The following is a 16,409-nucleotide window of genomic DNA, read 5'->3' as shown; positions in this document are numbered from 1 at the left end:
CTTAACCAAATTATGTGTTTGCTTGCATCACGATAATCATTTTTCTTTGTATAACTCGTTCAATTTTTGTGTACTTTTTCTGTTGTTAATCTATATGTGTCCCACCCCTTATGTAATACCCTCACACGAGGGTCTTTAAGGAAATAAAGTGAAGTGAAGTTCTATTCTGTCTATGGAGTTAGACGGCCTCATGCTTTGGCACTTCTTAATCGGACCTTTTGTCTCCAGAGAAAGCTGGCCGGTATTGTGTTGAAGCAACCTACCACTTACTTCTTCTGCAGATTCTGTAATGATAACTGTGGGATTATCGTTCACTGCTGAGACATTAAGTTCGCCAACCTGAGTTAGAGCCGACTATCTATTCTGAAGTAATATCCTGAATTCCTTTGCAAAACACCTTTGCTCAAAAAAACAACAACAAAAAAAAAAAAGCTTGCAGCAGAGCTTTCCCAGGCCTTTGTGCAAAGGTGAGGGGAAGCTTTCTTGCGGGTGTGCACTTTCTTATGTACTTGTTGTGTGTAGATCACATGATTCGCAGTTGCTGTGAAAGTGCCTGAACTGAGGGACATGCTCAGTTTTACGTTAACTGAACATTTACCCTAACCAAGTTCAGCCTAATAGCTCTGTACTCTGCTTTACTCTATGAAATATGCTGAAGTCACACAACTCTGCCCAACCAATTTAATGTGATAGCTCTCATGGGTATAATAAGTCAGAATGATGAGCACACTTAAGCTCCGCCTTAACTGTATGATGCAGTAGATTAAAGCCCTGTTATGGCAGGTGCTCCAGCGGTGGCCCAATTGTGTGGCCCAGGCTGCTCTTCCCACGTGAATAGCCTAACTGCCATGGTAGGCAGGTTGTGCTGACGCTGCAAGGTCAGGTGACCTAGGTGGCCCATTTTCCTCCAATAGGTTGCTCTCTGGGGATGATTTTTCGCTCACCGGATTTTCTGGTGAACGGGGCTTTTAACGCAACCGCGTTAAAATGTGTGCAAAACATCTCTTTCATGGCTCTGCTTCGTAAAAAAAAATCTTTTTCTCAAATTTAGCACACCCTTATTCATATTCAATACTATTTGATTGACAACTAATTTTTATAATTCATGTTCTTTTCTCAACCAAAAATGTAATAATTAGCAAACCTTCGTACACACTTTATTTTGGGCACAACTATTGCCTTTAATGCATATTAAAACCACATGGGGTGGATGTCAAAACATGGGTGAATGCGTCAACTAGCAACCTGGTCTCGCCTGTGAACTGCAACATTCACATATGTTGGCCGGAGGAGAACAAAATTAAGGCTATGGTAAGGAACTTACGGTACAACCCCGAGTGAAGTGACAGGAACATTTTTCAAAAATAAAAAGGAGGCCACTATTGAATGTGTTTGCCTTCATAAACACAATGCTCTGAGATACTGCCTTCCTGCTTCACAGTGGCTAAATACGTTTCCTCAGTGCAGGTGCCATTTTTTCTCCTACTGTTTGATAGACTCCCCAACAAGCCAATTGTCCTACTGTATATGGGAGGTAACTTCTTTGTCTCAAAGGCTGCAGCAATGCGATGCACCAATCTCGTCAGCGTTTTTTGATACTTGTGAAAAGCAAGTGAAAAGCAAACATGTTTCTGTACAGCTCTGCTGAGGCTGGAGCATGTGGCAGTAGGCTCACCTGTGAATGAAGTGCGATGCTCTAATAATGCGTGGTTCCCAAAGAGATCTGTAGCTGCGGGCAGCGATGCCTCCACCGGGCTCTCCTGCTGAACAAAACAGAACGGAGTAGCCTTAAGACTTCCATCCCTTTCAGCTTGTCGCTGCCCATCCCTACTTCATCTCACAAGTCATTTGCAGCATTGTAAAAGGCAAAGCTCTCTCGTCCAATCAGGGCCAAGGAAGACAACAAATAGTCTCTAAAATATTTGAGCAGTGTTGTGATTATAGTAAACGCTCATTCATTCGAACTTCAAGAAACAAAACAAATGTTTAAATTATCTGAAGCTTTAATTATTGAATGACCACAGAAAAATTGACATTAACCACTCAACTGTTGAATTCAACTGCTGAAAGACTGTGCAATGGTCAACTGCTTTTGAGATGAAAACAGGCTCGCAACAGCGACTCTTTTTCACATTTCCAACAATGCTTTATCTCGTGCACACTGTAGGCAGCATTGAAGCAGAACAGCTACAAAACGAAAAGGGCCACCACAGCATCCTTCACGGTGCGACACAGTAGTGGTGGAGTCCCCTAGCAAGCGGCTGCGTTTAGTCTGAGAAGGCTTCACCGCACAAAGGTTTTAGCGCACTGGAAGAACAACGTACTGTATTTATACGATTGTAAGTCGACCCCCCACATCACATTTCTGGAAAAAGAAAAAGAAACAACTTTGAGGTTGTTTAACCTTGGCCTTTAATAGTAGAACGCGATAGCATTATCCAGCGGCCTCCGCTTATCGTCAGCCACTCTGCTGCCGTGCACAGGCGTACCCGTGCGCACGTTCCAAAACGAAAATGTATTAGTCCCTGGGCTATTCCTCCACACTTGTGCCATCGTCCTCATTAGCGCTGCCGTTGTGATCACTGCTGTGGTCTAAAAGCACATCATTCTAACGTCGTAGTGCAGCAAAACCCAGCACTTTGCAAATAGCCACATCAGGACATTGCGTGGAAAAGCTGAAAATTTTGCCTTGCTGCAGCTGCCACACCCGTATTCCCCGTTGGAACGTCGGACTTGCAGCCCGGCGCGTACTTGTTCATTTCTTCAGCGTAAACAATGACAGCCATTTTGAATGTAGCTGTACATGAGCGCCGGTCGCTTGCTGGACCCGGAACACAAATGACGAAGCACTGCATTGAAAACTTGTGAAACGCGACCGGCAGTAGTCAAATGCATCAGAGCCAAAGAGAAACTATGCGTGAATGGCGCTGCCTCTTCCATCGGCTTCTGACACTCCCTGGTACCTCCGCTTGACACAGCGGCAGTGCCGTCTCGATTGGAACAGCGGCCCTTCCATCAACTACCGATTGACGCTCCCTTGAGCGCAGAGTGTGCAGATGAAAGTAAAAACCAAAAGAGCTACAACTGGGGCTAGTTGGAAATGCATCCTTGAAGGTATTGGTGAGCGCTACCAAAATACGGAAAGGGACAAACACACAGGACAAAGCGCTTTCTAACAACTGTTTATTCTCTGAAGAAGCATGACTATATACACATATTATGGTCAAATCATACACTGAGCAGGGAAGAGCGCACGGCGCTGACAAGAGCGATATGAAGGAAATATATATATATAAAAAATAAAACGATCAACACGTGCCTTTTCAACAGCCGAAGATTAATATTATTGAGGTAGTTTAATTCATTTCTCCCTAACATCACTGAAAGGGAGCTGACGCATTGCTTACCTGGAACAACATGCATAGCGAAAGCTTCGATAATTTCGCGTTCCCGCATGTTTCTGTCCCAGCCTATCACCTTGGTGATTCTTAGCATCGGGGTGCATTTGCAATGTGCGCAATGTGGTGCCATATTCCCGAATTTTGCAACTTGTTCGCATAATCTTTCGTGCTCTCTGAGCCTCTTGTTCAGGCATCTACCCGCTTGCCCTACGTAGGTTCGTTGACAGCTAAGTGGAATGCTGTAAATGACGTTTTCTTCACAATCTACATAGGTGATGCCGTGTTTGACGTTGCACCCTGGTTTCTTTTTGTGATCTTCATTCTCGTTGACCTTTCTGCACATTCCAATGAGCTTATTGTGAGCTGAAAAAACCACCTCAACTCCGTACTTGTTAGCTGTCTTCCTTATTCTGTGGGAGATGTTATGAATGCACGGCCTCACAATGGGGCGTCCCTCATAGCTTGGTTTCCTAGTCTCATCGGACCAAGTAACTTCCCTAAGTAAGCACACTGCAATGCCGCCAAGTAATTGTTCCGAATAGCCACTATCCGTCATGCTCGTGATGCTTGCCGTTTTATGCATTTCACAGGGGCGCAGGCACACCTGCAGCATAAAATTCAGGTTTCAGCAGGGCTGTTTTCATGATCACTTGCTGTGCCAGGCGTACCTGTTGAGAGGGCCTCCCTTCAAGGTGTGCTAATTAAGTGATGCGAGTCATGTAGTGTCTGCCGAATGTTCAGACTACAGTCAAAACTCGATTTAACGAAACCCGATTTAACGAAAATCTCGATTTAACGAAGGTATCCTAATTCCCCCTCAGACGCCCATAGGGTTCAATGCTTTGACTAACCCGAAATAACGAAACCGATTCCGTGATCTGTCCCGATTTAACGAACCTTTTTTCGAGAAATAAAGGTGAAAAAGTGTTAATTTTTGGTCTATTTTGTAGACAGCACCCCAAAATTTATTGATTGCGAGTCAGCGGTAACAGCGCGGAGCATCTTCATCCCGTCGCTTTTTCAAACTGCGCGGCGCAAAACGAGTTTTAATTTTGAGTCGAGCTCACGAGATGGCGCCAGCAGTAAAAAAGTTTCGCGCCACATTTCATAATGGCGCTGTTGCAGTTCGCGTGTTTTTTTTGTGTGTGTTTGTGTGCTGTGCTCTGTGTTCGCTCTTGTGCGGATTTCCCCGTGCCTTTGAACGCACGTCTTTGTCAAGCTCAGCTTGTTAGGCCTCCATCAGTCTAGCCTTGCTATCGTGAACGCGGACGTGGTGTGTGCGAGCAAGCGCGCCGCTAACCCTCCTGACTAGCACATGGAGCCCTGCAAGAAACGAAAAAGGCTTACCCTGGACGAGAAAGCGGACATAATTCGTGCTGTGACAAGTGGACAGAAGAAATGTGACGTGGCTGCATCACATGGCATTCCAGCGAGTACTCTCTCCACAATATTGAAAGGGAAAGATGACATCCTTTGCGCCACTTCGTCGGGGAATCTCTCGTGCAAAAAAACGCTGAAGACCACTCCTCAAAGCAAAATGGAAGAGGCCCTCTTCGCCTGGTTTATGGATTTGCGGGCGAAGAATAGTATTCCCGTGAGTGGAGACCTGCTCCAACAAAAAGCTCGCTCTTTCGCGTGCTTGCTGGGCGACAACGAGTTCAAGGCAAGTCCCAGCTGGCTGTTGCGCTTCAAAGAACGACACGGCATCGTCGGGAAAGTGCTTAGTGGTGAAGCGAGCAGCGTAAGCATGGCTGTAGTCGGCGACTGGCAGTCTGAAAACGTGCCCGACATTCTGGAAAAATATGCCCCCAGCGACGTCTACAAGGCCGACGAGAACGGTCTATTCTACCAAATGCTGCCTAAAAAAACACTCGCCCTGAAGGGGCAGGCGTGCCACGGCGGCAAACACAGCAAACAAAGGCTGACTCTTTTGCTGTGCGTCAACATGGACGGCACCGACAAACGAGACCCGTTTGTCATCGGAGAGAGTGCGAGGCCGCGCTGTTTTAAAGGCACCAAAAAGCTTCCTGTGAAGTACGTTGCCAATTCAAAGGCGTGGATGTCGCGTGCCATTTTCACTACATGGCTGAAGGAATTTGACAGCGACATGTGTCGCCAGAAAAGGAAAGTGTGCCTGTTGCTTGATAACAGCACGGCCCACTACGTTGCAGAGGTCGAGCTGACCAGCGTGGAGCTCCGCTACTTCCCACCAAACGCAACGTCCATGGTTCAGCCCTTGGATCAAGGGATAATTAATAGCGTGAAGTGCGCATACGAGCGTCGAGTCGTCGACAGAGTTCTCCTCAACCTGGAGCTGAAGCGCGAGACGAAAATAGATATTTTTATGGCGGTTGAGATGGTGGCGGCGGCTTGGAGAGCATTGAGGCCGTCGATAATTGTCAACTGCTTCAGGACTGCCGGTTTCGGTACACTAGGCCCTGAAACTGCCGAAGCTGGTCCGGACCGCGCGAGCGCCGTGCACGAGGATGAAGATGCCTGGGAACACCTTCGCTCAGTGGATGAAGTGCCCACAGGCATAAGTTTCTCAGACTACGTGAACGCCGACGCAAACGCAGTCACAACGGAAGTTTTGACTGATGCCGATATATTGCGGCTTGTAGGAAGCGTAGAGGGAGTGACGGCTGAAGACGCTCCCGAAGCTCCCGTGCCGACACCAGGTCAGGTGATGGATGCTCTCGATCTGCTGCGACATTTTGCCGGCGCACACGAGGGGACGGAAGACGCGTTGGACGCACTTCAGACCTACGAGAAATCGGTGCGGCCGTTGCTCACAAAGCGCACGCAGGCAAAGATCACCGACTTCTTTGGCGGAAAATAGATTTGTAGTCCCCTCGGGCCTTTCTTGTCGAGTAAGAATTTTTGTTGTTTCTTTTCATACGCGCTAGCGGCGCCGGTCGTGGTGTTGGCGCTACCCACTCGAAAGTAGCGCGGGGGGTCATGACGATGACCATACGGACCCCCAAAGATTGCGCTAGTTGTATGATTACCAACTTTGGCGCCAATTTGCCATTAGCTGTGTGGCTTGCCGTCCCGTCGGCGGTATTTAGGGAAGATTGTTGCGCCGCTAGCCGAACCGTCCTTTGGGTCGGTGCTACCGGCGTGAATTCGTCACGCGCGAGTGCGACGAAAAGTGAAAATGGTACGTGCTAACCAATATGACCGCGATAAGCTGGTACGGTTTATGCGGATGCAAAATGCATTATGTTCAATGGGTGCTCAGTCGGGGACTTGACTTTACTGCTTTTAAAACGAAAGTACTGTTTAAGCGGGTACGTTTTAACGAGGTTTTACTGTAATCGAATGTACTGAATTATGTGCCCAAGAAATGCCTCATTCAATTTAACGAAGTTCTCGATTTAACGAAATAATTCACGGCTCCCCTCAACTTCGTTAAATCGAGTTTTAACTGTATATGGATTTCCGAATTAAGAGGGTCAAGTTAACGAGCTTTTACTATGTTTTATAAATAATTAGTTCAGGATGGTGTTCTGAAAGCACACCGAGTGTTTCATTCACTGGTTAAATCAGCGCTAACACAGCACTGCGGAGGCCTATACTGCGAAGTGGGGCACCGCCATTCGTAAACACGGCATCCACCGAGTGGGTACTGGTGCTCGCTGCTTCCCAGAGATGGAGCCACCAGTCGCAGGTTGAGGAGCAGAGAGGAACACGGTCTCACGAACCCATACACTATGTACCCGTAATCCAAGGAAGATTGTACCACCACACAGTGATATAGGTATGTAACAGGCACATTAAGTCAGCACCCCAGTGTTTTCTTAGGGTGCTTATATTCAGGGATCGGGAAGTTTACCTTTTGAGGGTGTTTACATGAGGACAGAATGCGTGTTTGTTTAAGAAATTTGTGTCATCTTTTACTGAGAGTACCGTTTCATTTCAGTATAGGGTGGGGCCAGCTTGTAAGCCTCCTTTGAGTGAGAACAGAACAGCTACTGTTTTTTGTGGGGAGAATTAGAAGCCATTCCTGTCTCCCCATGTTGCCTAGTTTATTTACTGTCAAATGTACTTGTACAGGCCGACACGTTGGATGGCATGCATGCTATCTGCAATGTCATCAACATGAACTGAATGCAGAATGAACTTTGGGATTATTTTTGCCATGGAATTCATACTGGCGATGACAAACTTAACTTATTTGCCTCCATAGCCCATCCTTGAGCGCACAACACGACATGGTTGCCGGAGAGAATTTGCAGTAACTCAAGCTGAAAAGTTCACATGCGAGAAATTATTTTATTCGGCTGTCTAGACAATTTTAAATATCGAGCAAGTTAAAATTCTATTTATTTATTTATAGATACTGCAATCTATACAGATCATAGCAGGGTAGGAAAAAAACAAACACAATGAAAGCATATAAACACACTCAAATTCATCACATTTGCAGGCGCTTTTCAAACATCAGTAAAGAATTATGATTAACAGTCTGGCTATTAAGTTTGTTCCATTCAGTAATTGTCCTTGCAAAAAAAAAAGAATATTTACAGCAGTTATTTCACGTGTTCAAAATGGTCATTCTTGGTGCATGCCTTTGTCTCGTGTTATAACCTGAGGAGTAAGAAAAATAATTAGAAGTATTAACTTTATAATGACTTTTTATAAGCTGGAAAAAAAACTTCCATCGACAAACACGATTGCGCTCAACGACTGCGGGTAACCCACTTCGCCTCACGAGCTCACTCACAGATGCACGGCCATCCGAGTTAAAAATAAATCTAACTACTTTATGCCGTATTCGCTCTAATTTCTGAACGTCTGCTAACGTGAAAGGGTCCCAGGTGATTATAGCATATTCTAGTAACGGACGGATGAGGGAATAGTACGCCAATAGGCGAACACTAGGTGGGGATGACTTTAGTGAGCACCTCAAGAACAAGAGTTTCCGCGTTGAATTTGCTACTACTGCGTCTATGTGATTTGATCACGAAAGGTTGTTAGTAATCCATAGGCCCAAATATTTATACTCTGCCACCTCTAATAATGATATGTTATTAGTACCGTCCACAAAGTGAAGAGGTATTTTCTTGTGTGTAATTTTCATAAAAACGGTTTTTTCAAAATTAATGCACATCAGCCATTTGTTGCACCACGCAACCACCTTCGCTAGGTCATTATTTAGACGCTGAAGACACCACTTGATACAAAATACAGTCATCCGCGTACAGCTTCACGCGGACTGAAAGATCTGCCACAATGTCATTAATAAACAATACAAATAAGAGTGGTCCCAAAACGGATCCCTGGGGGATGCCAGACATAGCCCAGACACTGCTAGAAGATATATTGTTTAGAGTGACGAATTGACACCTGTTTGAGAGGTAAGCTGTAATCCATGTAAGCAATCGGTCACTTTTAGTATAATTTAATTTATGAATTAGTTTGTTATGTGACACCTTATCAAGTGCTTTGCGGAAATCCATGAATATTGCGTCTGTTTGCTTTCTCTGATTAGTCGACTGAGCAAAGTCATGCACAGTTTCAACTAACTGTGTACTTGTAGAACTTCTTTTGTTTGTTAGGAATCTTTAAGCAGTCAGGTGTGAGAAGTGAAGATGGCATTTGTTGCGCACCTGACAGCTCATGCTGCTCTTCCCTGTGGGCTTTGTACACTAAATATTTGTGTAATGCTTTCTGTATGTATGATTTGGGGATATTTGGCAATCAAAAAGGTGCGATGCAAGGCCTATAGACGCATCTGAGCTAGAGCTGCAACTGCTCTTGTATTGGGGCGACACAGCCACATGAATGATCATTTTTACAAGATGAACATCCTATTGGTGCAGCGAATTCTCTTTAAGTCAATTTTGTTTATAGAAAATGTGGCCGATGTGAACAGCGAAATAATCACATCAACGAATATATCCTTGGAAGCTTTTAGATTTCCATGCTAGAGCTAAATCTATTTCTGAAGTGCCATGCTTAGTGTCTGAGTCCTAATCCTCACCTTGTGGATGAAGTCACACTCACTAATCCAAAAGTTTAGGCTACTTGCATACTGCAAACCCCTGACTGCAAAAAGCAATGCCCTTGAAACTCCAGTCTGCCCGCAGCAACATGGTAACATGATCTTGTTTAAAAGAAGCGGTGACAAAAGAATGTTTTTCCCGCAATACTGTATTTACTCGCGTGATGAACCAGCTCTCACTTTTGTAATTAAGAATTAACTGCTTTTTCTAAAGCATTTTATCGCGTTCATAGTTACATGCCATCCACAGTTCAGGCCATGGCAGCGTGCCATTAGGCAGTGCATGGATACCTAACATCATGGCGTGTTCATCTTTTAACAAGAGTTGCTGCAACGGCGGTGCACTTGACAAACTTTGCAGAGTGCCAAGACGCTGTGGGTCCTTGATGGGGGCGCTGGCGGTGGTGGCTTGCTCAGCACACCCGGTTGCGCCAGTGTGTGCTTAGAAAGCGCTTAGAAGCGCTCACTGACATGAACGCTTCAGTCCTCTACATCCTCTACACTGAAATGCTATGGAGGAAGCAGGACTTTCAGACCCCCAAGCAATATGGCGAGCTTGAGATCAGGGCAAAACAAAAGCTAATGCTTACGCATTTGCACTGCACACTCGTAACGGTCCTGCTAGTGTGTTTAAACGTGCGCAAAAAATGTGCTTTTGACCTTCAGGGCTGGTTTTCAGCATGTTCGTTTTATCTTACTGTGATTTGCCAGCATCGTCAGTCATTACAAAATTGTCAGATTATGCCCAGATCAATGTGGAAAGGAGGTGAACGACGTCATCAATTTGCTAAAGTCTGCCCCTGCTCTCAGATTGACGATTCACATGGGCAGGGGGGAGCGGCAAAGATCAGCAAAGAGGCCGGGCTGCGGAGACATAGGGGAACGGTCGGAAAGGAAAAAAAAGGAGTTGTGTTGTGATGGGTTTAGTGGCGCAAAAGCATCTAAGGCCATCATGCACAAAACACAAGGTATAGAAAACTGTTTTGTGCAGGATCTTATAAAAAAAAAAAAAAAGTGGTGCAAAAGGTATAAAGAGTAAGGGTGTGCGAATATTCGAAATTTCGAATACGAATCGAATATGCTTCATATTCGGTTCATATTCGTATTCGAGAAATGATATTCGTGAATTTCCGAATATTCGAAAATTCCCGAATATTCGCTAGCGATCGTATACCGCGCAGACTTTCGTAAATTTTTTTGTGGCAAAAGCGCAATATCTGGGCAAATTATCTGAATATAGAGTTTAAAGTTCCAGAAAAACAATATAAAGGCCCTGTTTTCTTTCTTCTCCATCGTTTATCGCGTGGACCGATTGCATTCCGATGCCGCTTGGCTTGACCTTGCGCGCAATTCCGCAAGTGGGCTTTCCCACATACCACCCGTGCTGCGAACGAGATGGGGGACGACCCGCTTCTAACAATTGCAACGCGAAAGCGCGTTTACTCTTTATCCTTCCGTAATATGTTATCTAATTAATGCCCACACCCATGGCATTCGTTCTGTCACCTTAACTCTCTGAGCCTGACCACCGCCATCTTGTTTTGGTCAACTACGCTATGCGGGAAAGCCTACTTGCGGAATTTCGCGTGAGGCTCCCGCAGGGGCGAGTCGAGGTGTCGCAACAGGGCAAGCGATCCTGTAAAAATCCCGCCTATTGCATGGTGCACTGTAACCGATGCACCTCCTAAGTGGGCCTAACGGCAGGCGTGACAACGTTCGGAGGGCCCCTGTCACTAGGTAAAAAAAATAACCTGGCCACGTAGTTTCGGTTTCTGAGCTTCGCCACTCACCCGTGGCAATGGTAACTGCTGGCCCGTGCATTCACCAGTAGTCCAATCTCAGCACCGTGCGGCTTACAGACGCTGACTGACACGTCGGTGGTCATTTCTTTTTTTTCCTTTTTAGAAGCAGTCTGGCCATTCCAACGTCAATGTGCATTCCCATCTCGCTTACGTTCGCGAAGTCTTCCAGCAAGCCAAAACTCTGTGCTCGTCACAGGATTACAGGTGTTTGCACTATGGAGCCACCTCATAAGAATACCGCATTTTCGGTAGTTTTTTTTTCAGGGCCACGGGGCATTTTATAAATCGACCTTCGAATAACCCGGGCATTTCTGTCGGTTCTTTGAACTCCAAATTAATGAGGTTTTACTAACCATCATGTTATTTTTGTTTCCAGTCTTGTCATGTTATGCATTTCATTTTGCCTGACCACATTACAGGTTGAATACTGTTATGCTGTTCAATTAAGTAGTATACATTTCTGCACACATCATGTTTTTTTTTTTATATGGTGCTCAGGCAGTCTAGCGCCACAGACGGCTTGCTGCGCGCGCGCGGGACACCACATCCCTTTCTTGGGCTGGGACGTTCGTCGCGAGCGGACATCGCTCCGTTCTCCGCCAGCGGGCGAGGCCTCGTGAAGAGGACGTTCTCCCGCTTCTCGTCCCGCCCCCTGCCCTAGCGTGGGCGAACATTTGCTCTTCACGCATTGAACATTCGCTCGTAACCTCGCTGGTGAGTCGGACGACCTCGATTCATTAGCGCATTTTGTTGCCAGCTGGCGTTATTGTTGTAGCAATAAATGCCTGTTTGTGTCAGTGAGAGTGTCCACTGTGGTAGGTCCGCTGTGGTCGGCGTGCGCATCACGAGGTGGGGTATGGGCAGTTTGAACAGTGTCAGCCGTGGGGAAAACATATTTATCTCCCCTATTAAAACCACACATATTAAAACCCCACATCTGGCAGCCCGACGTGGGGCCTGCTCTTGGAACATTGGACGACTGTTTGTTCAGTTCGAGAAACGCTCTTTGCCCCAACTTGGAAAGTGCTAAGCCTAGCGTAAATTTTCATCGCTAAGACCTGCGGCATGCTTTCTTGAGTGCGAGGTGTATTGTGCTGCAGCATGTTCGAACTTTTCGACACGCTCAGCACGTTTGCTTCTCTAGAGTATCTTCAGCACGAGTACCACTTGGTCCGCATCGAGGGAGCGCGAGGCCTAGTACCCGCGGAGTCGCCGGGCCCGAAGCGAGTGAGTACGGAAGCCGCGTGGGTAGACAGAGTTTTCTGTATATACTTACTTTACTGTCTCTTTTTTGACTCTGGGAGTCGTGGTTCCAGGAGCCGGGTGGCCTGGGGCCACGGGTGCCGCTACGAGCTCGCTGGCATTTCAGCTCGGTACTGTCCGATACGGTCAGCGCCAACCACTCAGAAGCTGCTACGTGGAGTGAGTGGGGTGGGACCACCGTGTAGGCGGTTTTGCTGCACTTGACTCTGTCGCGCTCATTTCTTAACTACTGCCTCTTACATGACGCTGAAGCCAAAGATGACGACGCCGTGATCATGAAAAGATTTGGTTTTCACATGGAATCAAGCCGCTTTATTTTTGTAGCCATGGTGTATTCATGTGATAACTGTAACTGTAATTGCAACATGTGATAACTGAAGATAAATAATATAAAACATAAAGGGATGATAAGAGCAGAATGTACGCCATTTCTGAGTGTTTGTTTTATAAACCAACACTTCGTGCTTGATAAGCAGCCAGAGGGCATAATCCGAGCCATGCCATCATCAACAACTGACATAGCAAAGACCCTGGTATACTGCATAGTAGGGATATTTGCTGGTCATTGTAGAGGGGTTCTACTGCATTAGTTCAGCTGGTATATTAAAGAGGAACATTTTGTGCAAAAGAAGAGCATGTGGAACGGAATCAAATGCCTTTCAGAGCTATAAAAATATACAGTCGATCTGATTGCCTAAGTTAATTGAGGCCACAATGCTGTGAGTAAACTCGATTAATTGTGTATGACAAGAAAAACTCATCTCTAGAGCAGCAATGCGCTGGGCAAAAGAAGTTATTACTCTGTAGGTCATTAATTAGGTTAGTGTAAATTACATGCTCTACTGTTTTACAATGATATACTTATTAATGAAATAGGCCTGCAGTTACATTTCTTCATTTTGTCACCGCTTTCGTGGGTTGGAAAAATGTTTGTACTCTTCCAGTTGGGGGTAAGCCACCTTCGAGAAAATTCATAGCAGTACTAAAAGGGGAACAATAGCCAACACACAGTTTTTGAGAACAAAATTTGACGTACCACCTGGATGGGGGCTGAGTGTACATTAATTTTCTCTATATAAACTAGAGAGATAGAAATATAGAGAATAATAAAGAAGATGATACTATAAGAAGATGTACTAATATAAAAATTCCTGTTAAAAATTTTCTGTAGCATTTCCAACAAAACTGTCGCGGAATCCAGCACCTTAGACAGTAAGTTTTCCGCAGTGATGAAAAAAAATGGGTCCTTATAATTCAGTGTTCAGTTAATTTAAGATACACCCCTGTGGTACCGCATTCTCCTGGATAAGTTCTATGAAAGGCTTGTACACAGTTGGATGTGAAATGAGAATGGGTGTGCGAATATTCGAAATTTCGAATACGAATCGAATATGCTTCATATTCGGTTCATATTCGTATTCGAGAAATGATATGCGTGAATTTCCGAATATTCGAAAATTCCTGAATACTCACTAGCGATCGTATACCGCGCCGACTTTCATAAATTTGGTTGTGGCAAAAGCTCAATATGTGAGCAAATTATCTGAACATAGAGATTAAAGTTCCAGAAAAACAATATAAAGGCCATGTTCTCTTTCTTCTCCATCGTTTATCGCGTGGACCGATCGCATTCCGATGCCGCTAGGCTTCACCTTGTGAGCAATTCCACAAGTGGGCTTTCTCACATACCACACGTGCTGCGAGCAAGACGGGGAAGACCCGCTTCTAACAACTGCAACCCGAAAGCGTGTTTATTTGTTTATCCTTCCGTAATATGTTATATAAATAAGGCCCATACCCATGGCATTCGTTCCGTCACCTTAACTCTCCGAGTGTGACCACCGCCATCTTGTTTTGGTTAACTATGCTATGCGGGAAAGCCTACTTGCGGAATTTTGCGTGAGGCTCCCGAAGTGGCAAGTCGAGGTGTCACAACAGGGCAAGCGATCCTGTAAAAATCCCGCCTATTGCGTGGTGCACTGTAACACATGCACCTTTTAAGTGGGCATAACGGCACGTGTGACAACGTTCGGAGGGCCCCAAAAATAACCTGGCCGCGTAGTTTTGGTTTCTGAGCTTTGCCACTCGCCCGTGGCAATGGCAACTGTCTGCCCGCGCATTCGCCACTAGTGCAATCTTAGCACCGTGCCGCTTTCAGACGCTGACTGACGCGTCGATGGTCATTTTTTTCCTGTTTAGAAGCAGTCTCGTCATTCCGACGTCAATGTGCGTTCCCATCTCCCTCACGTTCGCGATTTCTTCCAGCGCGCCGAAACTCGGTGCTCGTCACGGGATTACAGGTGTTTTCACGATAGAGCTGCCTCATATGACTACCGCATTTTCGGTAGTTTTTTTTTTCGGGACCGCGGGGCATTTTATAAATGGACCTTCAAATAGCCCGGGCATTTCTGTCAGTTCTTTGAACTCCGAATTAATGAGGTTGTACTAGCCATCATGTTATTTTTGTTTCCAGTCTTGTCATGTTATGGATTTCAATTTGCCTGACCACATTACAGGTTGGATACTGTTATGCTGTTCAATTAAGTAGTATACATTTCTCCGCACATTGTTTTTTTTTATACAGTGATCAGGCAGTCTAGTTCTGTTTATTTCAGTTGCAAAGGCCATACACTATTTTGATAAAAAAATATAAGCATCAATGTTTGCTTGTTTCTTTTCTGAATTAATTTTTGTGCTGACTAGATATTCGATATTCGAAGCCATTTTTTTTTTCATATTCATATTCGATTCATATTCAAAAATTTCGATATTTGCACAGCCCTAGAAATGAGCGGTTGGACAGGAGGTCACTCAAGCAGCTGAGCATCCTGCCCTGGATGTTAAACCTGAACTTCCAAGCAGTGTCTTTTCAAGATTGGAAAAGGCAGCTGCCGCCTATGAATAAAGGCTTCTTGGGAAGTACAGTTGAACCTCTATGTAACGAACCTCTATGTAACGAATTCCTGGATTTTACAAAATTTTTCAACTCCCCAACACAACCCCCATTGAAGCCCATGTATAGGCGACCTCCATGTAACGAACTCGTTGCGGCAGTTGACCTTGATGTAATGAATTCGCGGCGCTGATCATCGAGCAGTATCTTGAAATGTTTTGCCTGAAATTTGACCGAGCAGTACGCAACTTTAATGAATATTGTTCAAGTAAGTTTTTATATTAAAAGGTACAGTAGACCGCGAGCAGAACGCTTGCAGTAGCAGCAAACAAGCAGACCTCGATGATGATGATGATGTTGAGCACCACTATCGCCGCTCCGTGGCAAACGTAGCAACATTTAAGCTTTCATTTTGTAGCTTGACACTAGGTGGCACTACTATGACAAATTCTTCGTGGTGTTGCGGCACATTTATGGTAAGCCTTCTTCGTCAGCGTGTTGACGTGCTTGTGCTGATGTGTGTTTACGGTGTCGGTTCGTTACGATGAGTTCAGCTGCGAGGAAACGCAAAGTTCTGTTGCTTGAAGATAAGCTCTCGATTTTGAATGCAGTTACCGCCGGCGAAAAAAAGAAGGATGTCGCTGCCCGCTTCAATATACCAGCCAGCTCCCTGTCAACCATTCTTGCTGCAGAACAAAGCATCCGCAGTGCGATGGAGTCGGGCACAAGTGCCCAGAAGAAAAGAGTGAAGATGTCGACGTATGCTGATGTGGACAACGCCGTGTTTGCATGGTTTTTGGACAGATGAGCACAAAACGTGCCCATAAGTGGCACGATTTTGCAGCAGAAAGCCATAGATTTTGCTTGCATCCTGGGCCACGACGACTTCAAAGAGAGTAATGGCTGGATACAAGGATTCAAAAGCCGGCACAGTGTCGTCGGAAATGTGGCGTCTGGCGAGTCTGCCTCCGCAGACAGCGATGCTGCTGCTTCGTGGGTGGCCGAGAAGCTTCCCGGAATTTTCAGCTGCTATGAAGCTGCCG

The 16,409-nt window shown here is 45.5% G+C and overlaps 1 protein-coding gene across 8 annotated transcripts in view; it reads right to left on the bottom strand.

The window, feature by feature from the left end:
* LOC144124469 (telomere-associated protein RIF1-like) overlaps positions 1-16,409 on the bottom strand; it is a 395,573-nt gene that overhangs the window by 39,848 nt on the left and 339,316 nt on the right. For 7 of the 8 annotated variants that reach the window (XM_077657148.1, XM_077657155.1, XM_077657149.1 and 4 more), the window contains one exon: positions 1,676-1,763. In XM_077657148.1, coding sequence (XP_077513274.1) covers positions 1,676-1,763 — 88 coding nt within the window. The remainder of the gene's footprint in view (positions 1-1,675; positions 1,764-16,409) is intronic. The other variant, XM_077657150.1, reaches the window with a different exon arrangement.

This window comes from Amblyomma americanum, chromosome 3 (genome assembly GCF_052857255.1).
Source record: "Amblyomma americanum isolate KBUSLIRL-KWMA chromosome 3, ASM5285725v1, whole genome shotgun sequence".
Classification (NCBI taxonomy): Eukaryota; Metazoa; Arthropoda; class Arachnida; order Ixodida; family Ixodidae; genus Amblyomma; species Amblyomma americanum.
This window is presented reverse-complemented; position numbering and strand designations above follow the sequence as displayed.